At 45.2% G+C, this 21,009-nt stretch overlaps 1 protein-coding gene across 1 annotated transcript in view; it reads right to left on the minus strand.

The window, feature by feature from the left end:
• Nucleotides 1–795: 795 nt before the first annotated feature.
• LOC138515988 (fructose-1,6-bisphosphatase 1-like) overlaps nucleotides 796–21,009 on the minus strand; it is a 268,220-nt gene continuing 248,006 nt past the window's right edge. The window contains exon 7 of the mRNA XM_069630782.1: nucleotides 796–1,198. Within this exon, the coding sequence (XP_069486883.1) occupies nucleotides 1,007–1,198 (192 nt within the window). The 3' untranslated portion in view covers nucleotides 796–1,006. The remainder of the gene's footprint in view (nucleotides 1,199–21,009) is intronic.

Genomic DNA, 21,009 nt, shown 5'->3' on the forward strand with positions numbered 1-21,009 from the left:
AGCAAGGGCCTTAGCGCAGGCCTTGGGGCATTACCTGAGGCAGTTATGCCCCCCTGTGGGGGGGGGCTTATTGATATTACCCCGGCCTATTAGACCTCGGTACTAATAGTGTCTTCTTTCAGTTGTCAAACGCTTTGGCGTTTATCAACTGAAAAAAGAAAACAAAAAAAGATGCCATGTAACGGGATATGTAGTCCTTTCTCCCTTTTCGTGGAGAAAACAAAGAAGATAGCCACCCTGGGATGGGGAGAAGGGACTACACAGTCTTTTCTCCTTTTTCATGGCAGCCATTTGAAAATGTGCTGTGCATGGAAAGGCTTTGTTGGGCTGGTAACAACTCGGCGGGGGCCAATGAGATCGCTTGTTACAAGCTCATTGTCCCTCATCGGGTCAATCCTATTTTTTCACTTTGTATGCATTGCCTTCAAGTGTCTTCCTGGACTGGCTCCTCCTTATCCTTCTTCTCGCATTTCTTTCTACTCTCCTAATCGCACTCTTATATTGAAGTCTTACTTCCTTCTTGTAGATCCCCGACCACCGTGCACACAGTATATATATTATATTTCCTTCCTTTTCGATTCTAGCTCCCAAGCACTGGAATCAACTCCTGCTTACTGCTAGGTCCCCTTCTTCCTTTCCACTTTCCCTTTCTCAATTAAAAGATCCTCTTCTTTCCGGATTTTCTTCTTAGACAATGTAAATTGCCAACTTCTTGAATTTGTTCAGCACTTTGGCAAAAGCTCTACATAAGCCAAAATAAAATACAAAATGCAAATACAAATCAAGAAAATTGGATGCAATGGATGCCAAATGTTTTATTTTAAAAAGTAAAACCACCAGGCGCTTCATTTTCAAACCAGCCTCCAACCAGATGATGCAGTCCCTAAGCACATTCAGAAACCTATTGTTCTTGCACCAATTAGTAATGCGTTTGGTAGGCACTGTACAGTCCAATCTTTGGTCTTGATGCAAAGAAACCACTCCTTGATTCTATTGCTGTTACTTTTTACTTGGTGAGATGTTTCTTGACAATAGTGATGTACTCCTGCACATCCTCCGGGGAGCCAAGTACAAAGGGAACCCTCTGATGGATGTCATCTGGTTTCACATCCAGCACAGGCTCCTGCCCAGTGGTTGCCATTCCACCTGCCCTTTCCATGATGTAGGCCATCGGATTGCACTCATAAAGGAGCCGCAGCTAGAAAAGGAAGAGATGTTAAATCCCCTTGAAAACTGTGCATCGAGACTTAAACCATTTCAATTAATCAAAACAACCTAAATGTTAAAACAATTGGTTCAATAATGGCCCCCCGATTCCATTTAGTCCGGTGTCTACCTTAGTTTCTCACAACCTAATACAATGCAACAATCAGCTGCAATATAATGGCACCCTCTTAACATGCATTAGCCGGTTTCACACAAATCATTATTTATGGCTTTCATCAGGATGACAAAACAGATGGGGATTAGAGTGGGCACCATGTGTTTTGTACTGTATCTCTACAACCTTTCACTGTATTGTGTTGAGCTGAAACCAAGATGGCTCCTTTTGCACTAGGGGCTAACTATTTACAAATCACAAATCCTGACAAACCTGGACAGGGACTTGGGAGGACCCCTTATGGAAGAACCATATATTGTTCCTTCGAATGTATTCATATATACCATGACTGAGCTGAACACATCGTAATAAGGTGCCGATCACTTCATATACTTGTTAACATTGAAAGGATTTACATAAAGGTCTTCAAATATACAACACACAGGCATACAATGTTGCAACTAGTCCCATGCATTTAGGACATAAATCCATCCTCGGGGAAAAATCCTGCCTGCTTCTAGCCCATCATACTCAGGTCAATCACACCGCCCAGATTTTATTGGTTCACTATTTCTTACCAATGGCATCTCGTGATAAAAGTAGATGCTCATAGGAATCCAAAAGACCCTGTGATGTGGTGGTTAGCAATCCACCTGCCTCTACTTCAACTATTGCAAACCTTGTAAGAGCAGAGTTCGTTTTATTTTTCGTAGACCCCACTTTTGCAGGATTCTGGGAAGCCAACCTTAAAGGACCAGGAAAGGTTGGACACTGACTTCTCAGGATTCTCTTGGTAACACAAATGATCAGTTAGAAAGCAGCTTAGCAGAGGTTTTGGGGTCAAATAGAATTGACAAACAAGTGCATGACCAGCAATAGATTGCCCACACAGGCCAAGTACAAAAACATGTCTATTCATTAAGCAAAGGCACTAAACGGTAGGTAAAATCAATAAATATGACATCTGCTATTTGCCCAGCAGCCGACTTTCTGGTGTCTGTGTACTTTACTTTAATTGATTTATAACGCACACACCAGAAAGGGACCGGAGGCATACAGGGCGCAGAAGACGATAACCCACAGGGAAGGAGAAAACATACAGTAGTCAGGAGATAAAAAGAAATCGCCTAAACACGGACTGCCAAACATGAGAAGCGCTGCCTAACATACAGGATTATCTAAAGGGAAGAATCTTCAGTTTCTTCTTAAACTTATCCAGTGATTGTTCACCTCTGAGGGCAGGTGGAATTGAGTTCCAGAGTCTAGGTGCTGCTATACCAAACTTACTTTTATTAACATGAGCCAGCTTAGCTCTTAGGACGATCAACATGTTAGCGTTATCTGATCCTAAATTCCTTTGAGAGGGCTTCTTGATTATCCGCTCTGCCAGGTATTGTGGGTTCGAGCCCTCCAACCATTAGTGCACGATAACAAGCAGACGAAAGTGTATTGTAGCCTCCTCCCGCAGCCAATGTAACCTCCGCCTAGCTTCTGAGATATGCTCATATTCCAACTATAGCTTTAATAGCATGGTTCTGTATAACCTGGAGTCTTGCAATGTTTCCTTTGTTGACTCCGGTTAGACGACTGCTGCAATAATCCATCTTTGAGCCTATAGTTCTGGCAATAACCTCAGTGCTCTTAGTACATAGATAAGGGCATATGTGAGACACTATTCTTATATAATAGGAAGTCATAGAGACAAGGTTGTTAATTTGGGGTTTCCTGGTGAGATTTTGATCAAAGAAAACTGAGCGTTTTAATCTTCTTTTTAGTGGGGATTTTCCAGCCTGCTATTTTGAACTCTAAATATTCGCCTCCTAGTCTGGAGATTCTGGGGCATACGTTCCCTATGATCATAAGTTCGGTTTTGTCGTTAAGTGCGAGCCCATTCTCCCTCACCCATCGATGGATGAGATCAAATATCTTGTTGATGCCAAGCGTATCCTTCCTGTGATTACTGGATAAGGAAATGAAACACTGTAATCTGTGTAGTTAGAAAAGTATATACCCCTACTCTGTAGTATTTGACACAGGGGGCAGTGAAAATGTTATGCAGGGATGGAGCAAGGCAAGCTCCCTGTGGAACATCATAGGGCAGGGTAGCTGGGGAGGCCTTTGCGGTGCCACTGCAGACCCTAACAGATCTACCCTGTAAGAAGGAGTGTACCCAAGCCACCACATATACACCAAAATGTGCCACCTCTTTCAGTCTTTGCAACAAAAGTGGATGTTCCACCAAATCAAACGCGGCTGAGGGGTCTAGTACCATCAGTAGCATTGTTTGGCCAATATCCATGTTTTGCAGCGTGTTCGACTTCAGGTCCAAAAGAGCCAGTTCAGTACTGAAGCCTGGTCTAAACCCTGTCTGACACTTATTAAGGACAACGTGTTTAGTCAAAGGGTCTAATATTTGTTGGTATACCACCCTCTCCCGAATCTTGAACACAAAATGGGGAATTAGTACTAGGTCTATAATTGCCTGGTATGTTTGGGTATAGCTCTGGCTTTTCTAATAACGGTGAGTCCCATACTTTGCATATTACACTATTTAGCAGCAGGTCTGGGGCAATATTAGTTGTTTACATAAACGGGGCGTTCCAATCATTTTATCCATGTCCTACGTGTACAGGTTCCCGCAATGCCCTTGTGCCTATGCCCTCAGATGGTTTCTTTTCTGAAAGTAAGCTGGACTGAGAGGAGGTTGTGCAAAGTGTTTTACAGAATGTCTGCACAGGGAAGATGGGTAGGCGCATGCAACTCTAACCAATGCAAACCACAGAAAACCTATTTCTGGGTAAATATCGCCCATCTTCTGGGGCTCGCAAATCTGTTTACACTCAAATACTTTCTATAGAATAGCAAGGTGGGAAAGCTCAATGTATAGTAAAAATCAATTTACAAAGCACCACTTCACTGACCTGTGAATTCGCTCCATTCGCTCGGAGTCCGTGCGCAGAGTCCAGTCTGCAGCAGTGTGAGAAGGAGAGAGGAGCTGCAGCTACGGTGCACGAACTTTGTTTCCAGTGATTTTGAACATTCTATGTGCCTTTAAGGAAAAAAAAGCACAAATGACCTTAAAAAGACCAGCAAAGCGTGGAGCGCGCGCGGAGTCCGTGCGCAGAGTCCAGTCTGCAGCATTCCGCAGCGGCCGGCGGAGGGCAGCGGCGCCTGCCTGAAATCAAGAGGTAAGAGGAACTCATGGGTGACAATGGGCCATTGACACGGCTTAAGCTAAAACAAGCCCAGAATTCAATAGTACCCCTCCCCGGTACCACTGCAGATATGGACTTATATGTAGATAGTGTCGCGGGGAGTGATGTTGAAAGTGGAAACGAAAATGTGAGTGTACTAAGGCCGCGTCATCCTGACGATACAAATGAAGGGGGCGAAGAAAGAAGTGGGAGTGGACTGGCACACGCTGTTACTTCCGCTCCTCTTAAGGTCCATTGCACTATGGACACAGTTTTGGATGTGCGAGAGGGGATGTCTCAGAGTCGAACAAAAGCAGCACCGACCACTCTAGAAACTCGGACTCAAGTAGAGCTCGAGCCGGTGTCTGCGGTGTTCGAGACGACCTCGGATAACTCACTAAAGGCCCCAGCGCCTGCTCAGGCTTCGGTGGCAGACACTGAGGTAAAACCCATGGAGAACCTTGATGACGAAGTACCATTTCCATACCACAACAACAATATCTAGGTGACCTAGCGAACCACGAAATTGCACAGGCAGTCAGCGCGCGTACTGTAGCCTTGCAAAATGGAATGGTTAGCAAGAACAATGTTGTTGTTGAACATCGTATGGATCCCACAAACCTGCATAATACAAATATTATGAATACATGGGGCAGCATTTTACCAAGTGCTAGGCTGAATAATGGGGTAAACGACTGAGAGCACGATGCTGCAGAAGTGATCGAAATAAATGCGGAAGCATTCCAATCTCCTTTTGATGTGACCGATAATGAATTACTTGCGCTTGAGGTGCCGAATATAGCATTAGATCAAAGCTTGCTGAAATTTCCTTTCCCAGTGTCTGCTAAACAGCATGTGAACTTACGTAAGGAAAGCACCCCAATACAGAAAATTGCAATTGGTCCTAAGAACATCAACCAAAACATGAAGTCAACACTTGCATGTAATAGCAATAGCAGTAAAAACAATGCCTCAACCGGATTAAACAGTGGTGACAATTCTTCACGAGCTGAAATAGGGAACTTAATCAATGGAATACAACAGGGTTCCCGCAATGATTTACCCTTGAAGGAGATCGACTTGGCAGCGAGAGAAGCACGTCTGACCAAGAGACTCCTAGCCGACTGAGGAAATGAAGGAGAGATTAACAGCAAGCTTTTCTTTAGGCACCTCAAGTGATATCACTACTATGGATACAGCCATGGGACATAATAAAGAAGGCGAACACGAGCGCTCTACCAGTGGTAAAGCAACAGGCTCGAACCAAAAATCTATCGAGCTGGAAAACGACACTGCTAATCTGGGCTTAAACCTGGCGAATGTAACAACGGAGTGCTTTAAAAGTAAAGGAAAGAACCTTTGCCCTAAGGATGATCCCAGCTCCAAATCGAAAAGTCAGAGCGATCAAGTGTTAGATAAGCACATGCAGCAACGGCCGAAAACCATCCCACCGAATAACAGGAGCGACCTGAGTTCACCAAGTAAGGAGAATAGCGGCAGCCCGCAAAGTAAAGACCCTGCCTTAAAATCGAACTTGTCAGTTGCTGCTGCCATACAGATTCACAACAATGTTTTGGCTGCCACTTCACTAGCCTTGATACCATTTATAAAGCTGTATGAAAGCTTAAATGAATCTTCACAAAATAATGAGGCAACTAGATGACAAAATCAATAAAATTGAAACGCAATTTGTGGCTTTTCAAATAAGACAAGAAGCTGAAAATATTCAATCTGCCGAACATACAAGCAGACACTTTGAGCAGATGTTGTTAGAACATAAAGGAATCAAACTGCTTCTAGATGGAATATCTGGCAAAACAAAACAAATGCAATCTCAACTACTGGTGAAACAAGCTTCTATTGCGAACATCACCCACGGTGGCACAGATGTAGGGATTCAATGCAAAATAGAAGTGGACACAGCAGTAGCAGGAAACTCAAATGACGAAATTACAGCAGCCAATGAGCCTAACTTACACGTTCTTATTGACCTAACAGGAAAAAGTGGAACAACAACAGCTACGTCAACGACAAATGGAACTAATAACGAACCAAACAAAATCACGGCCAGCGTAAAACATCTATCTGCAATAGGTACCAAAGACGTGATGGCTGATTCCAGCAACCAGGCCTGCGAGGCAAACACGACACCGGAGGTGCGTTTGGAGATTCCTTCGTGTTCTTCTGCAAAGGCATCATATGGCATATTCAGTGGTCCGGCTAAAAATCTTGAGATCACGGCAAGTAAAGAAAAACTAATCTCACAGAAAAATGGCAACGCCAAGAAAAAGCTGGAAAAAAAAAAGAACATACAGACTTCTACAAAACATAGAAGTAATATAAAGCAATTTATAAGAAATCTGACCACGCCTGTAAAAGCTAAGCAACATGAAAATAAAATACTTGGCAAACCGGACACAAATAACAAAGATAGACACAAAGAGAAAAATGCAGCACCTGCAAATAAAGTGATTGCAAATCCAAAAAAGCGGAGGAGAATTGAATCCGACGTGAGTTCATCTTCCTCTGCGGTTCTAATGGAAGAGTTATGTAACATGCCCACATATTCTGATGGCGAAGCTGAAGAGTGTTCTGGAGGATCAGTGGTGGACGGTGGGAATACGTCGACAAGTAGCTCTAACTCTTTAAGCCGAATACAACAAGAGAAACATCACTTAATTAAGACAAGTTGCCATAAAGATAAAAATGGAGAGTTATGGGCGAAAGAAAGAGCCTCCTATAAAACTCAATCCGAATGGAAAAAAAGACATATAGATTCTAGTTCCAAGCCATCAAATAACTGACGATCTGTATTGAATCCAAAGCACACAACATCACAGAGTCAACATTCTCCTTCGAAATCACATGAAGCCCCTTGCAGTGCCTTTAAGGTTGCGTCTCAAAAAATAATGATTGAAAATATATTTAGAAATGAACTAGATGTCAATCCGAATCGAGCTAACACTATGCGCCTACTGCATGCAGTACCAGTGCTGCGGACCATAACGTCCGATGATATCCGCATTGTTGAATACTTATCGGAAGATCGAGTGGATGTTGTATTACTGCACATTAATTCCCAAGCGGTACGTAATATGCGATTAACCGCAAAGCAAGATCTTCTATGTTTGGGGTTTGAGATCTCGTCTTATGATTGTACACAAAGTACAATCGAGACACCGGAGTCCAAAAGCGTAAAAGTATCCATGGATCAGCGACGTGAAGACCTACGGAGACAGTTTAATACTGCACCACTGTTAAACTTAAAGAACGGGAGCGCTGGAGTCAAGTCAAAGAAGAAGTAGCTCACGAAAGATGAAAATGATGCGCCTGTGACTGATTTCGTGGAATACGAGGGGCTTTAGACATTTATATAATGACTTTCCGGTCGAGCTAACCGACAATTTTGCAATTTGTCTCCAAGAAACCTGGATGCGTGAGCCCCCGGTTAAAGATGGCTATGAGACACTGCTAAATCCAGCCGTAAAAAACAACAAGGGACGGCCATTTTCGGGACTACTCACCATGATAAAATCAGGCACTAACTGGGAAATAATGGAAAAAAATCAACCCCAACAGTTATGTCCAAGGAACACTACTTCAGACCACGAACACTCACAATAATAAACAACATCTTTTATTGTTGAACGTGTACTGGAACCCATTAAAAATCTCTGCTGATGCATTCATAGCTGCTGTAATGAAAATAATTGATAACTACCAGAGGACTTGCTTGGACATTGCAATTATTTTGTGTGGAGATTTGAACATCTCATGGTTTGATGAACACAAGAAGCTTGTAGAAGACAAATCGATTGTCGGATGCCAAGGTAATGCAAGAAGATCGCAATGGCGTGGAAATCTGGAAGCCTGCGATTGTATGATGGTAAACGGCCATGTGAAAGGCGATATACCACCAAATTTCACCTGGGAAAATATGGGCTATAAAAAAACCTTAGATTATTTCTGGACATCGAGAAATGTCTTTGTAACAATCAATAATTTACAAAATACATCAACCACAAACAGTGACCACTATATATTAGTAATGTCCTGCAAGCAAATGTGCAAAAAGCAATCTGGCAACAATAGTCAAGTACTAGAAGTAAATCAGGGGAGAAACCGTCTACGTATAAATGACCGTCAAATCATTAAAATATCAAATGAAATCCAGGAAACATACCATGACAATGTTGAGTCATTTGACTATATACCGCTGCTCCCTTGTTTGAAACCAGGTTTTTCAAAGAGAAATTGTCAAAGTCTTAATGAGCACAAGCATAAATGGAGTTTCATCATGAAAAACCAAAAAAAGCAGCTAAGGAAAGACCTGATCAAACTGAAAAAAAGAGTATGGAATGAATGCCACGAGCGTCTTAAAACAGAGAAAACAACAATATCGGAATTGGTTGAAATCCTTTTCCTATTTGAGACCAAGAACGTGGTGAAGAAATGTTGGCACTGATCAAAAAAAACAACTCAAGAGAAATCTGGGGAATCCTGAATAAAGGAACAGCAAACCAGGACGCCCTAATGATAAATGGAGTGACGGAAAACGACTGGGTGACGCACTATCAGAAGGTCTTTACAGGAATGGAGATGATACAGCGCGCTGAAAGTGGCACCACTGATATAGCCTGGAACATAATTGAGTCCAAAGAAGATATTCTTATGGCTATAGACAATCTAAAGACATCGAGAGCTGCTGGACCGGATGGGATCAGCAATACACAGTTAAAAGAACACAGATATGCGTGGTCAACTTTCATCAGAACGCTATTTGTGGCGATAGCAGACAGAAAGCAGATGCCGAGATCATGGACTGAAGCAATAATAGTACCAATATACAAGAAGGGCAGTCGGGACGATCCTGCCAACTACCGCCCGATTGCCCTCCTAGATACTATCGGCAAAGTGCTGGTGCCATTTTTGCAAAAAAGTTAACTTCATGGGCAAAGGAAATAGATCTACCAGATATCAGACAAACAGGGCGTGGGCATAGAGAACAACTTAACCTTGGTGAACCTATTGAAGCTAGAAGCACTGAATAATAAGGCCCAGTTTTTCATGGCCTTTATCGATTTGCAACAGGCTTTCGATTCAATAAGTCGAATTTAAACTATGGGAGAAGTTAGAAAAAAAGAAACTGTCCAAACTCTTTGCTGTCACCAATTAAGGCATTGCATTCCAACACTTCAATCAAAGTAAGATTAAATGCAAGTGGAGACCTGTCTAAATCAATCATTACTACCAGAGGGGTGAAACAGGGCTGTCCACTTGCTGCCACTCTGTTTAAGCTTTATATTGCTGACATTCCCATGGCCCTAGCATATGTGAATTGTTTCCCTCCGAAAATCAACGGACATCATATAAGTTACATGATCTATGCTGACGACATAGTACTGTTTGATAAAACTCAGATAGGCCTACAACGGCTGCTGTCGAAACTGGAAACTTATATGATTGAAAACGATCAATCAATCAATGTGAACAAAACCAAAATCATGAAGTTTGGCAGTGATCGGAACGCTAAAAATAAGAACTTTAAATGGCGAATCGACAAAGTCATTGAAGAAGTCAAAGAAATTTGCTATCTTGGAATATTGACGAACATCTCAATACGGGAGTGGAGCTGGGTCCGAGACCTGTTCAATCGGACCAGAATGCTCTCCCTACAAGGAGCGAGACTACACACCTTGTATGGAAAGTTTTCGGCAATACCGCTCTGCATGTTCTACCTTCAAAAAGTAGTGCCTACAATAACTTTTGGAGCAGAAGCCGGCTGGAATTTGGACCATAAGATCTGGACCAAATTGGAAAGCTTATTCTGGCGGCATGTTCTGAGACTGCCTAAATATCTCTCAATGACGATCATACGCCACGAACTGGCACTGGAAAGTCTCTATGGAACAGTACTCTGGAAATCCTTATCATTGCTACGCAAGATGGAGATAATGCATTGTGAACCAGTCTTTAAAATATTAAGATCAGAGGGAAAACATCAACATACAGGCTTGCTTTTGAGATGGTCAGATAAAGTGAAAGCCATCATGTTAGATGCAAATATCTCAATGGATACATTGTTGAATCGCCCACAAATTGCGAGAATTAAATTGAAAGGTTGTCTATGGATAGACAATTTGGATAGGTACGCAAAGATGCCGACAGCTTTAGACCTGGGTCCGACAAAGAATAAAGTGGACAATATGCCGAAATATCCTAGCCAATTTCCCTCACGATATCATAGAGATCGATTTCTCAGACTTAGACTGAATATACTGAAAACAAACCAAATGTTGGTGCTGAGAAAAATAAAGCTAGCTACCGATGAAGCTTGTCGGCATTGTGAAATCCACTTAGAGACAATAAAACACCTAACAATTGAATGTGTGGCCTTAAATGGGCTGAGATCCATCCACTTGAGTGAATTCAAGCCTGCAAATGACTCAATGGAAGACCTGTGGATCCGGATACTGAGTGGTAGCTCGGTACATTTAACCTGCTCAGTGATACATTTTCTAGATAAGGTCCTAAACTGAAAAGCATAGAATGTAATTGTAAAGATAAATTGGGACTTATGAACTGGTATGAATTGTAATAAAAGTTTGTAAAAAAACTAGATGTTACAAATAAAATAAAAAAATAAAAATAATTCGCTCTAGTGTTTGTAGCTATGCAACTGTGTTTTGTCAAAGTGTGAACTACGTTCCATGTTGCCGCTTTGCAAATGTCAGTGGAACTTTGGCCATGAAAGCAAGCGTGGCTCCCATTTTCCTTGTGGAGAGAGCCTTTGAGGTTGCCGTGTGCACGTTTATAACAATCCCGAATGCAACGCGAGCGCCAACCGGAAATGCTGAATTTAATTACTGTGCTGCCTTCTTGAATCATGGAAAAGGAAACATAGAACCGGCTAGTCTTTTAAATTCCTTTGGCTGTATCCATTTCGAACACGACTACCCTACGCACATCTCATGTTTGTAAATCAAATTTCTGCCCGAGACTAGCTTGTGCAGGAAAGCCTGTAGTTCAATGGTCTTGTTTACCAACCAGAGTCCAAGAGTACAATATGTATGTGACAATGGCCCTCATCACAAGTTGGGCGGTAAAGTCAGTGGTAATTCTGTCATACGGAATTACCGTTACTGGTGTGGTGTCCGGCAACATTACTGCCATATTACAAGCTGATGGGCATGCGCACAAATCATCAGCGATAATGGTAATTCCATCTGACAATTACTGCTGAAAAGCAATTAACAGTAAATCCACCAATTTCCAGCACAATTACCGTTACCGCCAGAAAATTGGAGGAATTAACACACAGCGGAAATGGCATCATGCCGCAAAGGGGAAGCTATGCGGCAGCCATCTTTAAAAACACAATCCATTTAAAATCACCCACTTCTGTTAGCCATCCAGACCCCATACACACAGGAAAGATGCCAGTAGACAAGGGGAAGGGGCAAGGTACCTGAATTGTGGGCCTGCAGGCCCAAATTCAGTGAGGGAGAACTGAAGGAGATAGCTTAGGAAGTCGTGGCTAATGAGGAGGAGCGGTTTGGTGGCCAGCAAAGGAAGACTTCCATACCAAGGAAGAACGACATCTGAAATGACATCAGGGACAAGATGGTGGAGGTGGGCGCAGTGCAGCTTGCGGATGAAGACTGCAGGAAGCTATGGAATGACATTGAAGGCATGTGTGTGGACTCTGTGTGCCAACTTCCACCGTGAAACAGCAGCCATAAGAGCAGGAACTGTGGAGCCATTACATCTCATAACCTGGGAGGAGAAAGTGGACAACATCATTGACATGGCTGGCATTGAGGGAGTTGGCACAGCAGAGGCTGAGTCAGCAGTCAAGTTGACCCAGGTGAGAACAAATGAGGATGCAGGGCACACATGAGAACAAAATGTCATGGGTGCAGTTGCAGGCCACACAGCAGATACAACAATGTTGTATCCCAAAATGCAAGGGTGGGAGGAAATGCAGTAGTCGGCACCACCATGAATGTGCTCAAAATTATTCCATGATGAAAACGCACCACGTGTCTCTGGTGTACCCTCCACTGCAATGTAGGAATCCTTCCGACACACAGGGGCACGAACCCCCTCCCCGCCCCTCACACGGAAACACTTCCCAAACACCAATGCAGTGCCATCGGCCCTGAACTGGGGACAAACACTGACAAGCTACCACCCTAATGTAGGAGAATTTGTGGGCCATTTTGAGTGCCAGTGATGTCAACCACGTTTGTCAGCATTACCACAATAAAACAGTATTACTGGCAAACGTGGCAAGATACTCTACAGGGATCTAAATTAAGATTGGATAATCGGGCGCTAAAAGCAGCTCCTGGATATCCAGATTTAACCAGCCACCTGGATGTACCACTGCGGAACGAGGAGCTACTATATTGTGTCCTGCAACAACTTCCACATAAGATGCAAACTTATCATTTTCTCCATTAAGTATGACCTCTAATGCTTTAAATGTTGTATAAATATGTCTCAATGTTTCTTTATAGATTGACCCAAACACACAGAGTTAAATTCATATAGGTGTGTGTGTGTTCTGTTTAAGTTGACTTGGGAAGCCAAAAGTAGCTCCTGGTAGCTGTTGGTGTCTGGCTAACAGGCTCTTTTAGGCTACAAGCAGGAGCTAAATAGCTCCCAACTCCCCTCAATTTCGAACCCTGCCCTAAAGATGCAAGTGGGATTAGCACTGAATATCCAGGGGAATTGCCAAGTGAACACATTGCACAAAGCACTGATCAACCCGACAGGGACAAATGGAATGGCAGCATGCCCCTGAACCCTGCAGTATAGAACAGACCCTAAAGGGCCATACTAGTTCCAGTATACAAGATGGCAATGTAAATTTCATGCTGCCAGCTGAATGCTACCATCATGAATGACATCACATGTGCAATTATCCTTCATTTCACAGTACATCCTGTATCCATGAATACAACACACTACCAAGTAAAACACTGTACTCCCACTAAAGCAAGTACTGGGCAATGTGAACTGTAGCACCAAGACCTACTGTATGTTCACCCAAAAAAGGCTGCGTCGTTGCTCTAAGGGACTTTGATGTCAAACGCACAAACTCCTCTTCTCAATCCCAACAATAGGCCTGCGTCTTTGGCCATAATATTGAGTAGGTTACATTGACATCATCAAAGCGCCTTTGAGGCAACCCAACAGCTTTTCCGTGGACTACTCAATGGGTCCAGCATCCCTGTCCAAAAGAATGAACTAGGGAACATCCCCTTGCAGAGACAGAGCACAGTTGAGTCATCATGTGCATTCAGTTCTGGAGACAGGTCACGCCTAGCTCATACCAGATGCACGTGGAAGAGCCACTAGAGTGAATGGTTGAAATGAAGGTTAACCACTACCTAGCATATCACTCCCAAAGCAGCCAGGCAGATGATGCCAGCAGCACTGCAGCTGGCCCTTCACAGGACGAGGCCATGTCCGATGCTCAGTAGCATCATTACCAGCACACTGGCAGGTGCTCCATCGGAAGACTGCGTGCCTGCACCTGAACCACCTGCATCCGTTTCTCCATGTTCCTCGGTTGCTCGGGATCCACTGTGGCAGCCTCAGCGGAACCACGAATATTGGCACCGAGGAAGAGTTTGCAGCAGATGGGGATGACAAGTGGTATACACCCCCTAGGTGACACCCCTTACCCCCATCCACCCGCCAGATCAGCTGCCACAAGGTACCTCTACAGCCATATGGGAAAGCCTCACAAGGATGGAGCTGCGGCAGCAAAGAATAGAGGAGCTCACAGACCTGCAACTGCAGCATGCTCAAGCAATGCGGGATGCAGTGCCGGGTGCATCTCGCCGGGTGGCAAGGTAACTTGGCCGCCAGTGCAGACACCTCACAGAAACCAGTGCTTCAAATACCATGGTTGGCCAGAGAGTGCGAGAACTGAGGCCATATCTGCCGGAAATGAATCTAAGCAACATCCTCTGCTGCCGACACTACAGCATATCCGTGGACTTGATTACATTAGCTCAACCTCTGCCACCCCAACAGAGGGATACCTTGCCGGTAGTCCAAGATGCAGCACTGCCATGCATGCACCCAAGTCTCCATCTGGAGCAGGGAAACACGGCAAGAAGTAAGGCACTTGTCTGAACATTGAGTTCTGTGTGAGGGTGGAGGGAGGACATAGGTGTTGGGGAGTGAGGGTGGAGGGAGGATATGGGAGTTCGGGAGTTCGGGTGGACGAGGGATACGAGTTTTTGTGAGTAAGGGTGTTGGGGAGTGAGGGATGACATGGGTATTGGGGAGAGAGGGTGGAGGGAAGAGATGGGTGTCAATAAATGAAGGTTGCATTACAAGAAAAGATCCGGTAGTCTTTTGGGTCATAGATTTTACTACAGTGATTTCATTATTCACATTGTGCACTGTGCAGATTATAGTTCAGAAAAAATGTTCTATCTGTTCCCAACAACGCAGGAGCCAATCCCTTCCTTCTGCACGTCCAGCCTGCGCTCCTCAGAGTCTGCCATTGCCACGTCCTCATGAGGCAACGGAACATTCCTCCTGATGCACATATTATGCAGCATCACACACGCAAGTACTATCTCTCCGACCTTCTGTGGTCTGTATAGGTGCCCCTGCAGTCCAGTGAAGGCACCGGAACCTCCCTTTCAGGAGTCAAAATGTGCGCTCTATGAACACACTAGTCCTTGTGTGTGCCTTGCTGTAGGCAATCTCTTGTGGTGTCCCAGGGTTCCTTATTGGGGTCTTGAGCCATGGTAGTTGTGGATAGCTAGAATCACCCGCAAATGGAATGAGACTGGGTCACTTGTACATGGGTAATTGTCGTACTGCCCAGTCTTCGCTAAGTGGTGCATGCTTTTCACTTTCATGCCGTCATTTCAGTACACTCTAGTGCCATCATGGTGTGTTTCCCTTGCATTTGACAATGTGCAATGACTTTTGTCCATCCAGCTCTGCAGCATATGTATGCACCTAATAGTCTGCATTCCCCAATTGTCACTGCACATCCCAATGGGTACTTGGCATTTTGCAGCCTGTACTGCCTTTTTCTTGGTCCTTGTGGTGTATTTGATGCGTTGCTGTGGTGGTGTGTATTGTATGACTGACAGTTGTATGTTGCTGGGGGTGGTGGTGGTGGGGGATAATTTTCTGCTACCATCGCTGGGAACCTGGGCCATCCATCACATTTGAGACGTAGGAGAGGGGGCTTTCTACTACTAAAAAGCATTTTGAGGTATGGTGTGTGGTTCCTTCAGCCTGACTGCTTTAGCGTGGATGGGGCATGGCAATGGATGATCTCGAGGCCATGTGAATCAAGTCCCATGATTTTTTTTTTGTGCTACATGTGCATGGTGTTTCTTTGGCACCCCTCCTCACCTTTACAAATTCACTTCAGCATTCACCTTTGCGGATACATACCCAGGATCCAAGTGTATCGCCCGCTGTGGGTCTCCATGTATGCAGGCAGGGTGCTGCTACTTAGTACCATGGCATCATGACTTGAACCAGGGAAACAGGCGCAGAAATGGAGTACAGTGAGGTCTTTGTCACATGTACATTGCACATTAAGGGACTGGTACCGTTTCCTGTTTCGGAACACACCTGGGGTTCCACCAATCACAAAACAAAAGAGGTGATGGCTGGAAGGTTTGTAATTAATCCTAATCTCTGGCATTGCTCTGGGAAACCCTGCGGATCATCGTTCTTCGCTTACCAAGCCATTACAAAAGGGTAAAAACCATATGCAAATCAGGCTTGGTTCCACCCCAAAAGGGCCAGTCCAGCCTGCACTGCTTGGTCACATCCCTTCTATGAGGCCACAAGCATCCCCAAACATGTTTCGGCCTTGTTGGGCCTCATTAGTGAGGAGAAGCTTCGGTCTCTAGGCCCAGCCGACACGGGACCCACGTCTGGCCACACCCATCCCACTCAGGGGGACTACGCAAAACGAAATAATTGATGGCTGGAAGGTTTGGAATTCATACTAACCTCTGGCATTGCTCTGGGCAACCCTCCAGGCCATCGTTCTTCACCTGCCAAGCCATTACCAAAAGGGAAAAGACCATATGAAATCAGGCTTGGTCCCACCCCAAAAATGGGCAGTCGAGCTCAAACTGCTTGGTCACATCCCTTCTGCGTGAGAACACGTGTGCAGTCCAAAGCTGCTATTATATTGGAGAAGTGGGCATTGGTGTAAAATCTGGCCTTTACAGCATGCAGTTCTGCAATAGTGCTGGGCAGAGAGAGGTGCTGGTGCACACGTTTCTGTAGTGCATCCATCACTTGTCCCAGCACTTTAGAAAAGTGTGGTTCCAACATGCCATGCAGCAGACAGACAGTGTGCTGATGTATACCTGTGTCACAAAAGTGCAGGACTGATACCAGCTTCAGTAGTGGAGCTATAGCTGGTGGTATATTGATGGCACTCTCAATGTCTCGCATGATATGGGTGAGGAGGTCTGCAGTGGTGTGCCGGTTGAGACGAGTACAGTGTTAGCAACTGTGCATCCGTCAGTCCCCAGGGTGATGGTCTGACTCTCGGAATGGGTGCCCTCCTTGCCACTCGCCTCCGCCAGGGACCTGGTGGGTTCCTTTGTTGCTGCAGTGCTATACCCTGTAGGTCAATGTAGAGTCGGACTCCCTGGATGTCAGAATTAGCAACCGACATGGGCTGCAAGGTGTTCGGAAGTGGGCTTGGAGGAAGTTGTGTCCCGAACATACCCTGTTTGAGTCCATTGGGTGCACCTGTGGGTCAATTTTCCTCACCTGGATGTGTCAATCTGGAAAAAGTGAATACCCTTCATTTGAACGATAGACGTATCTTGATGGCCGAAGGCCAACCGTCTTATGCACAGAATTATAGAAATACAGACTGCTATGCTTGACCAACAAGCGGCCATTCTAAACGTAGCAAGAAGTGCCATTTTGCTTGTTAACCATTGCTCATTGCTTTCTGTCTAAACTGCTTTGCAGCTTGCAATTCTTGCGAATTCTGCTTACTCTGCTCAACTGTTAACATTGTTGTCTGAATATGAAAGGGCAAGGTCGCGGGACTGAGGAGTTTGTTGAAACTCCTCATGAGTAGCCCAGAAAGGAATGCCCACGCTCCCTCTCTGTAGCCTTGAGGGAGAGCTGCAGGGCATTTAATCATTTCCCAGCTGCCAGCCAGTCTCGTACTGTGGTAGAATATGTTAGAATAAAGCAGCTAAAAGGCTTGAATTATGCTCTTCTTACAGCCCCCCCTTCACAAAACCCTTTAGAGCGTGTCAGCTCCCAGGACACGAATAGCACCTCATAGATAGCAAAGCTTGGAATGTGACTCTTCCCCCGTGTGCAGCTTGCTTCCAAGAACAGAAGCACCGTGTTCTGTTCAACAACTAGAAGATGCCTCCGCACTTTCTAAATTGCACATTGTTACTAGAATAGACATCGAAAGTGCCATAATTGTCATACTCGTTGGAAATGTCCATCATCATCCCGAGTTCAAAGAAACTTAATAAAAGGGGGGCGTTAAACATGTCATAGCTGATTGTATGATATGCATTTTGTATATATGTAACTGATGTATGTAATTCGCTCTCTTGCGTCCCTCGAGGTCTAGAAAATACACGTCGCGGGGCACGAGACCACAGTTGGCCAATTGGGACTATTTTGCTTGCAATAAACCCTAGCATTGGGAATTTGAACCTCGTGTCTGGCGCATCCTTTCGTGTATGGTTATTGCCTTGTTTCCATATCGCGAGGGACCCCTAGGGACCCCTTTCAAGATGGCGCCCGAATAGGGACCCTCCCCTACTTGCCCCCTCGTAGACGTTGTAACGGAGTAAAGGCGGAAGAACGGCGAGGACGATCGAGCCGGGATCAAGAGGTGTACGGGGCGCCCTGTAGAAGTGAGGAGAGATTCCTTGGCAGATCTGCACACATCTGATCCCTGATCGACGTACCGGGCCAGAGGGCAAAGGAGGCGAGGGTCCCCAAACGAGGCAGAAGCCAGAGAAGCGCAGACACAACGTTGGAAGGGGTTGCGTCAGGACAGGCGACTTGGTTTATCAGGTGAGTCATTCCCCGATTCAAACGAAACCCCGATTATTGGTAGAGTGTTGATTTTGCAAATTCAAACATCCAGGTTGACTGTCCACTTTAGCGGGGCTTTTCCGCTGCAGTAGACAGTACTTGGAAGATGGCCAAAGTGCACCGCCTGGGGGAACGTCGGCTTATGACATGTATGCAAAATATGGTGTGGGTGCGATAATATTTTGTGAAATTTGGCATAGCGAAACTAGAAAGCATCAGGACCATCAGAGGCCGATTAATGGTAGCTTTCAGATTGCGAGGATAGATAACCTAGAAAGGGTGTTGATAAGGAAAAAAGAGCGACCCGCAGCTTTTGAGACTGTCAAAGATTGGAGGAGGGAAGCAATGCTCCGACTTAGGAGTAGAGAGAAGCATGTGCGTAGGCACAAATCGAAGCTTGAGGTAGCAGAAGAAAAGGAGGAGGAGTGGACGGCAAGTCAAAGACGGGAAGGGAGACGTGAGCAAATGAACATAGAAGGAATATACCCACAGCGGGAACTACACATAGCAGACGAAACAATGGAACATTTGTTAACCCATACGGGTCGAGGCCCAAAACCAGGATTGAAACCAAACACGCCCATAGTGACTGCGCAGGCCCAACCAGTAGCTCTCATACCCTCCCGCAGCCCAAGCACTTCCCCTCACGCAAGCATTAACCCACGCCCCACCCACAGCTCGAGCCCTCCTACAAGCGCAGACCGCACACGCGCAATTTCCCAGCACCCAACAAGGCCCTTCACAGATGCTACCTGTGTCACTTGTCCCATCCGCACCTCCCGCTCCAGAGACAGATTCAGCACCATCCGTCCCTCCCGAAGTCGAAATTGAGACCGGGGCGGCGAGAGGCGGGGCTGAAGGAACAGGATTTGGACGGGTAACTCGAAGCGCGATCAGCAAAGAAAGGTTGAATTACAGCAAGAGGCAGAAAGGTACATAGAAGGAAATGATGGGACGGCAGCATTGGCTTCATTATATGGGTACCGAAGAAGCAGCGAGAGACAGGTAGTGTTGGAATGCATGGGGGAATTTTTGGTGGGAGAATGGAAAAAGTTACTTGGGAATTTACAGCCACAACGATTGTTAGATTTGAATAAGTTAGCACGCAGTGAGCAAAGAGATGGAGATGTAAGAGAACATGTGTACAAACTCATTGAACTGAAAAATGAAATGGAAGATAGATATGCTGAAATGTTTGCTACACCTGAATATAGTCGTGAGTGTATTAAGAAAGGTAGGAAGGAGGCGTCGAGGTTGTATATGCAAAAATCATGGCCGATAGTTTTTCCAGGTGGTGCAAAGCATTTGCCGGCATCGGGACAAATAGGTGATAAACAAAGATTGAAGGCATGGGTGGGGGAAACAATGCGATGGATGTTGAACAAAAGAACGTCAGTGGAGGAAGTAAGTGAGATGTGTAATGGGTACCCATTGGAGATGAGAAAAGAAGCGATGCGAACAATGGTAGGGGTGTTACTGCAGCAGGTAATTGGATACAATAGAGGTAGAGGAAATGCACAAGGCAGGGGAAATTTTAATAATATGCACGGGCGGTCATTGGGATTAAATCAATGTGCGTACTGTAAAGAGGAAGGACACTGGCGAGCGCAATGCCCGCACCTACAGAATAGAGGTGGGGTTGGCCAGAGAAGGCCTTATAGAGGACATCAGGGTCAAATGGCCCAGGCAGAAATAGCATGCAGCAACAGCAGGGATATACCAATGGAGGTAATCAAAACCAATCCCATAGTCAAAACCAAGCCCAACAGAACCATGCGTTGAACCAAAGTGTTCCGACCCAAAATCAGGGCGGGCAGGGCCAACAGGGAAATGATCAGAGTGGAGGACACCGAGGGGGAAATGGGAATATTTTTGATACACAGCCAAACACGTATTATAACAGCAGCGGTGACTACACATCGGACGATGTGTTATTTTCACAATAGGACAGCCCACGGCAGGGGTCGGAATCAGTGTCTATTCCCGTGAATCAGAGAGGACCCTACGTAGAAATGAGAGTCGGGAATAAGGAGCACCATTTCCTTGTAGATACAGGGGCACAAAAGTGTTCGATAGACCACCACTTGGTTCCGGAGATCCCACTGTCGGGGCAAAAGAATGTTTCTGTAGGGTTCGCAGGTACACCAGTAATTAACCCCGTGTCCGAAGCTGTCCCAATTACAATAGGACCATTTACGGAACAGTGTTCATTTCTTCTGACAGAAAATTGTGGGGAGAACTTGCTAGGATTAAATTTGTTGAGAAAATTGGGGGCAGTTATACATTGTACGGCAGATGGGGTGTTCCTCACGATTTGACCTCAAGATGCACCGGTGACGGAATTTATGTGAGAAGCGTTACCAGAAGAGCTAAGTTGAGTACCAACCTGTCTGTGGG

This window comes from Ambystoma mexicanum, chromosome 6q, assembly GCF_040938575.1.
Source record: "Ambystoma mexicanum isolate Mex_15411 chromosome 6q, UKY_AmexF1_1, whole genome shotgun sequence".
Taxonomy (NCBI): Eukaryota; Metazoa; Chordata; class Amphibia; order Caudata; family Ambystomatidae; genus Ambystoma; species Ambystoma mexicanum.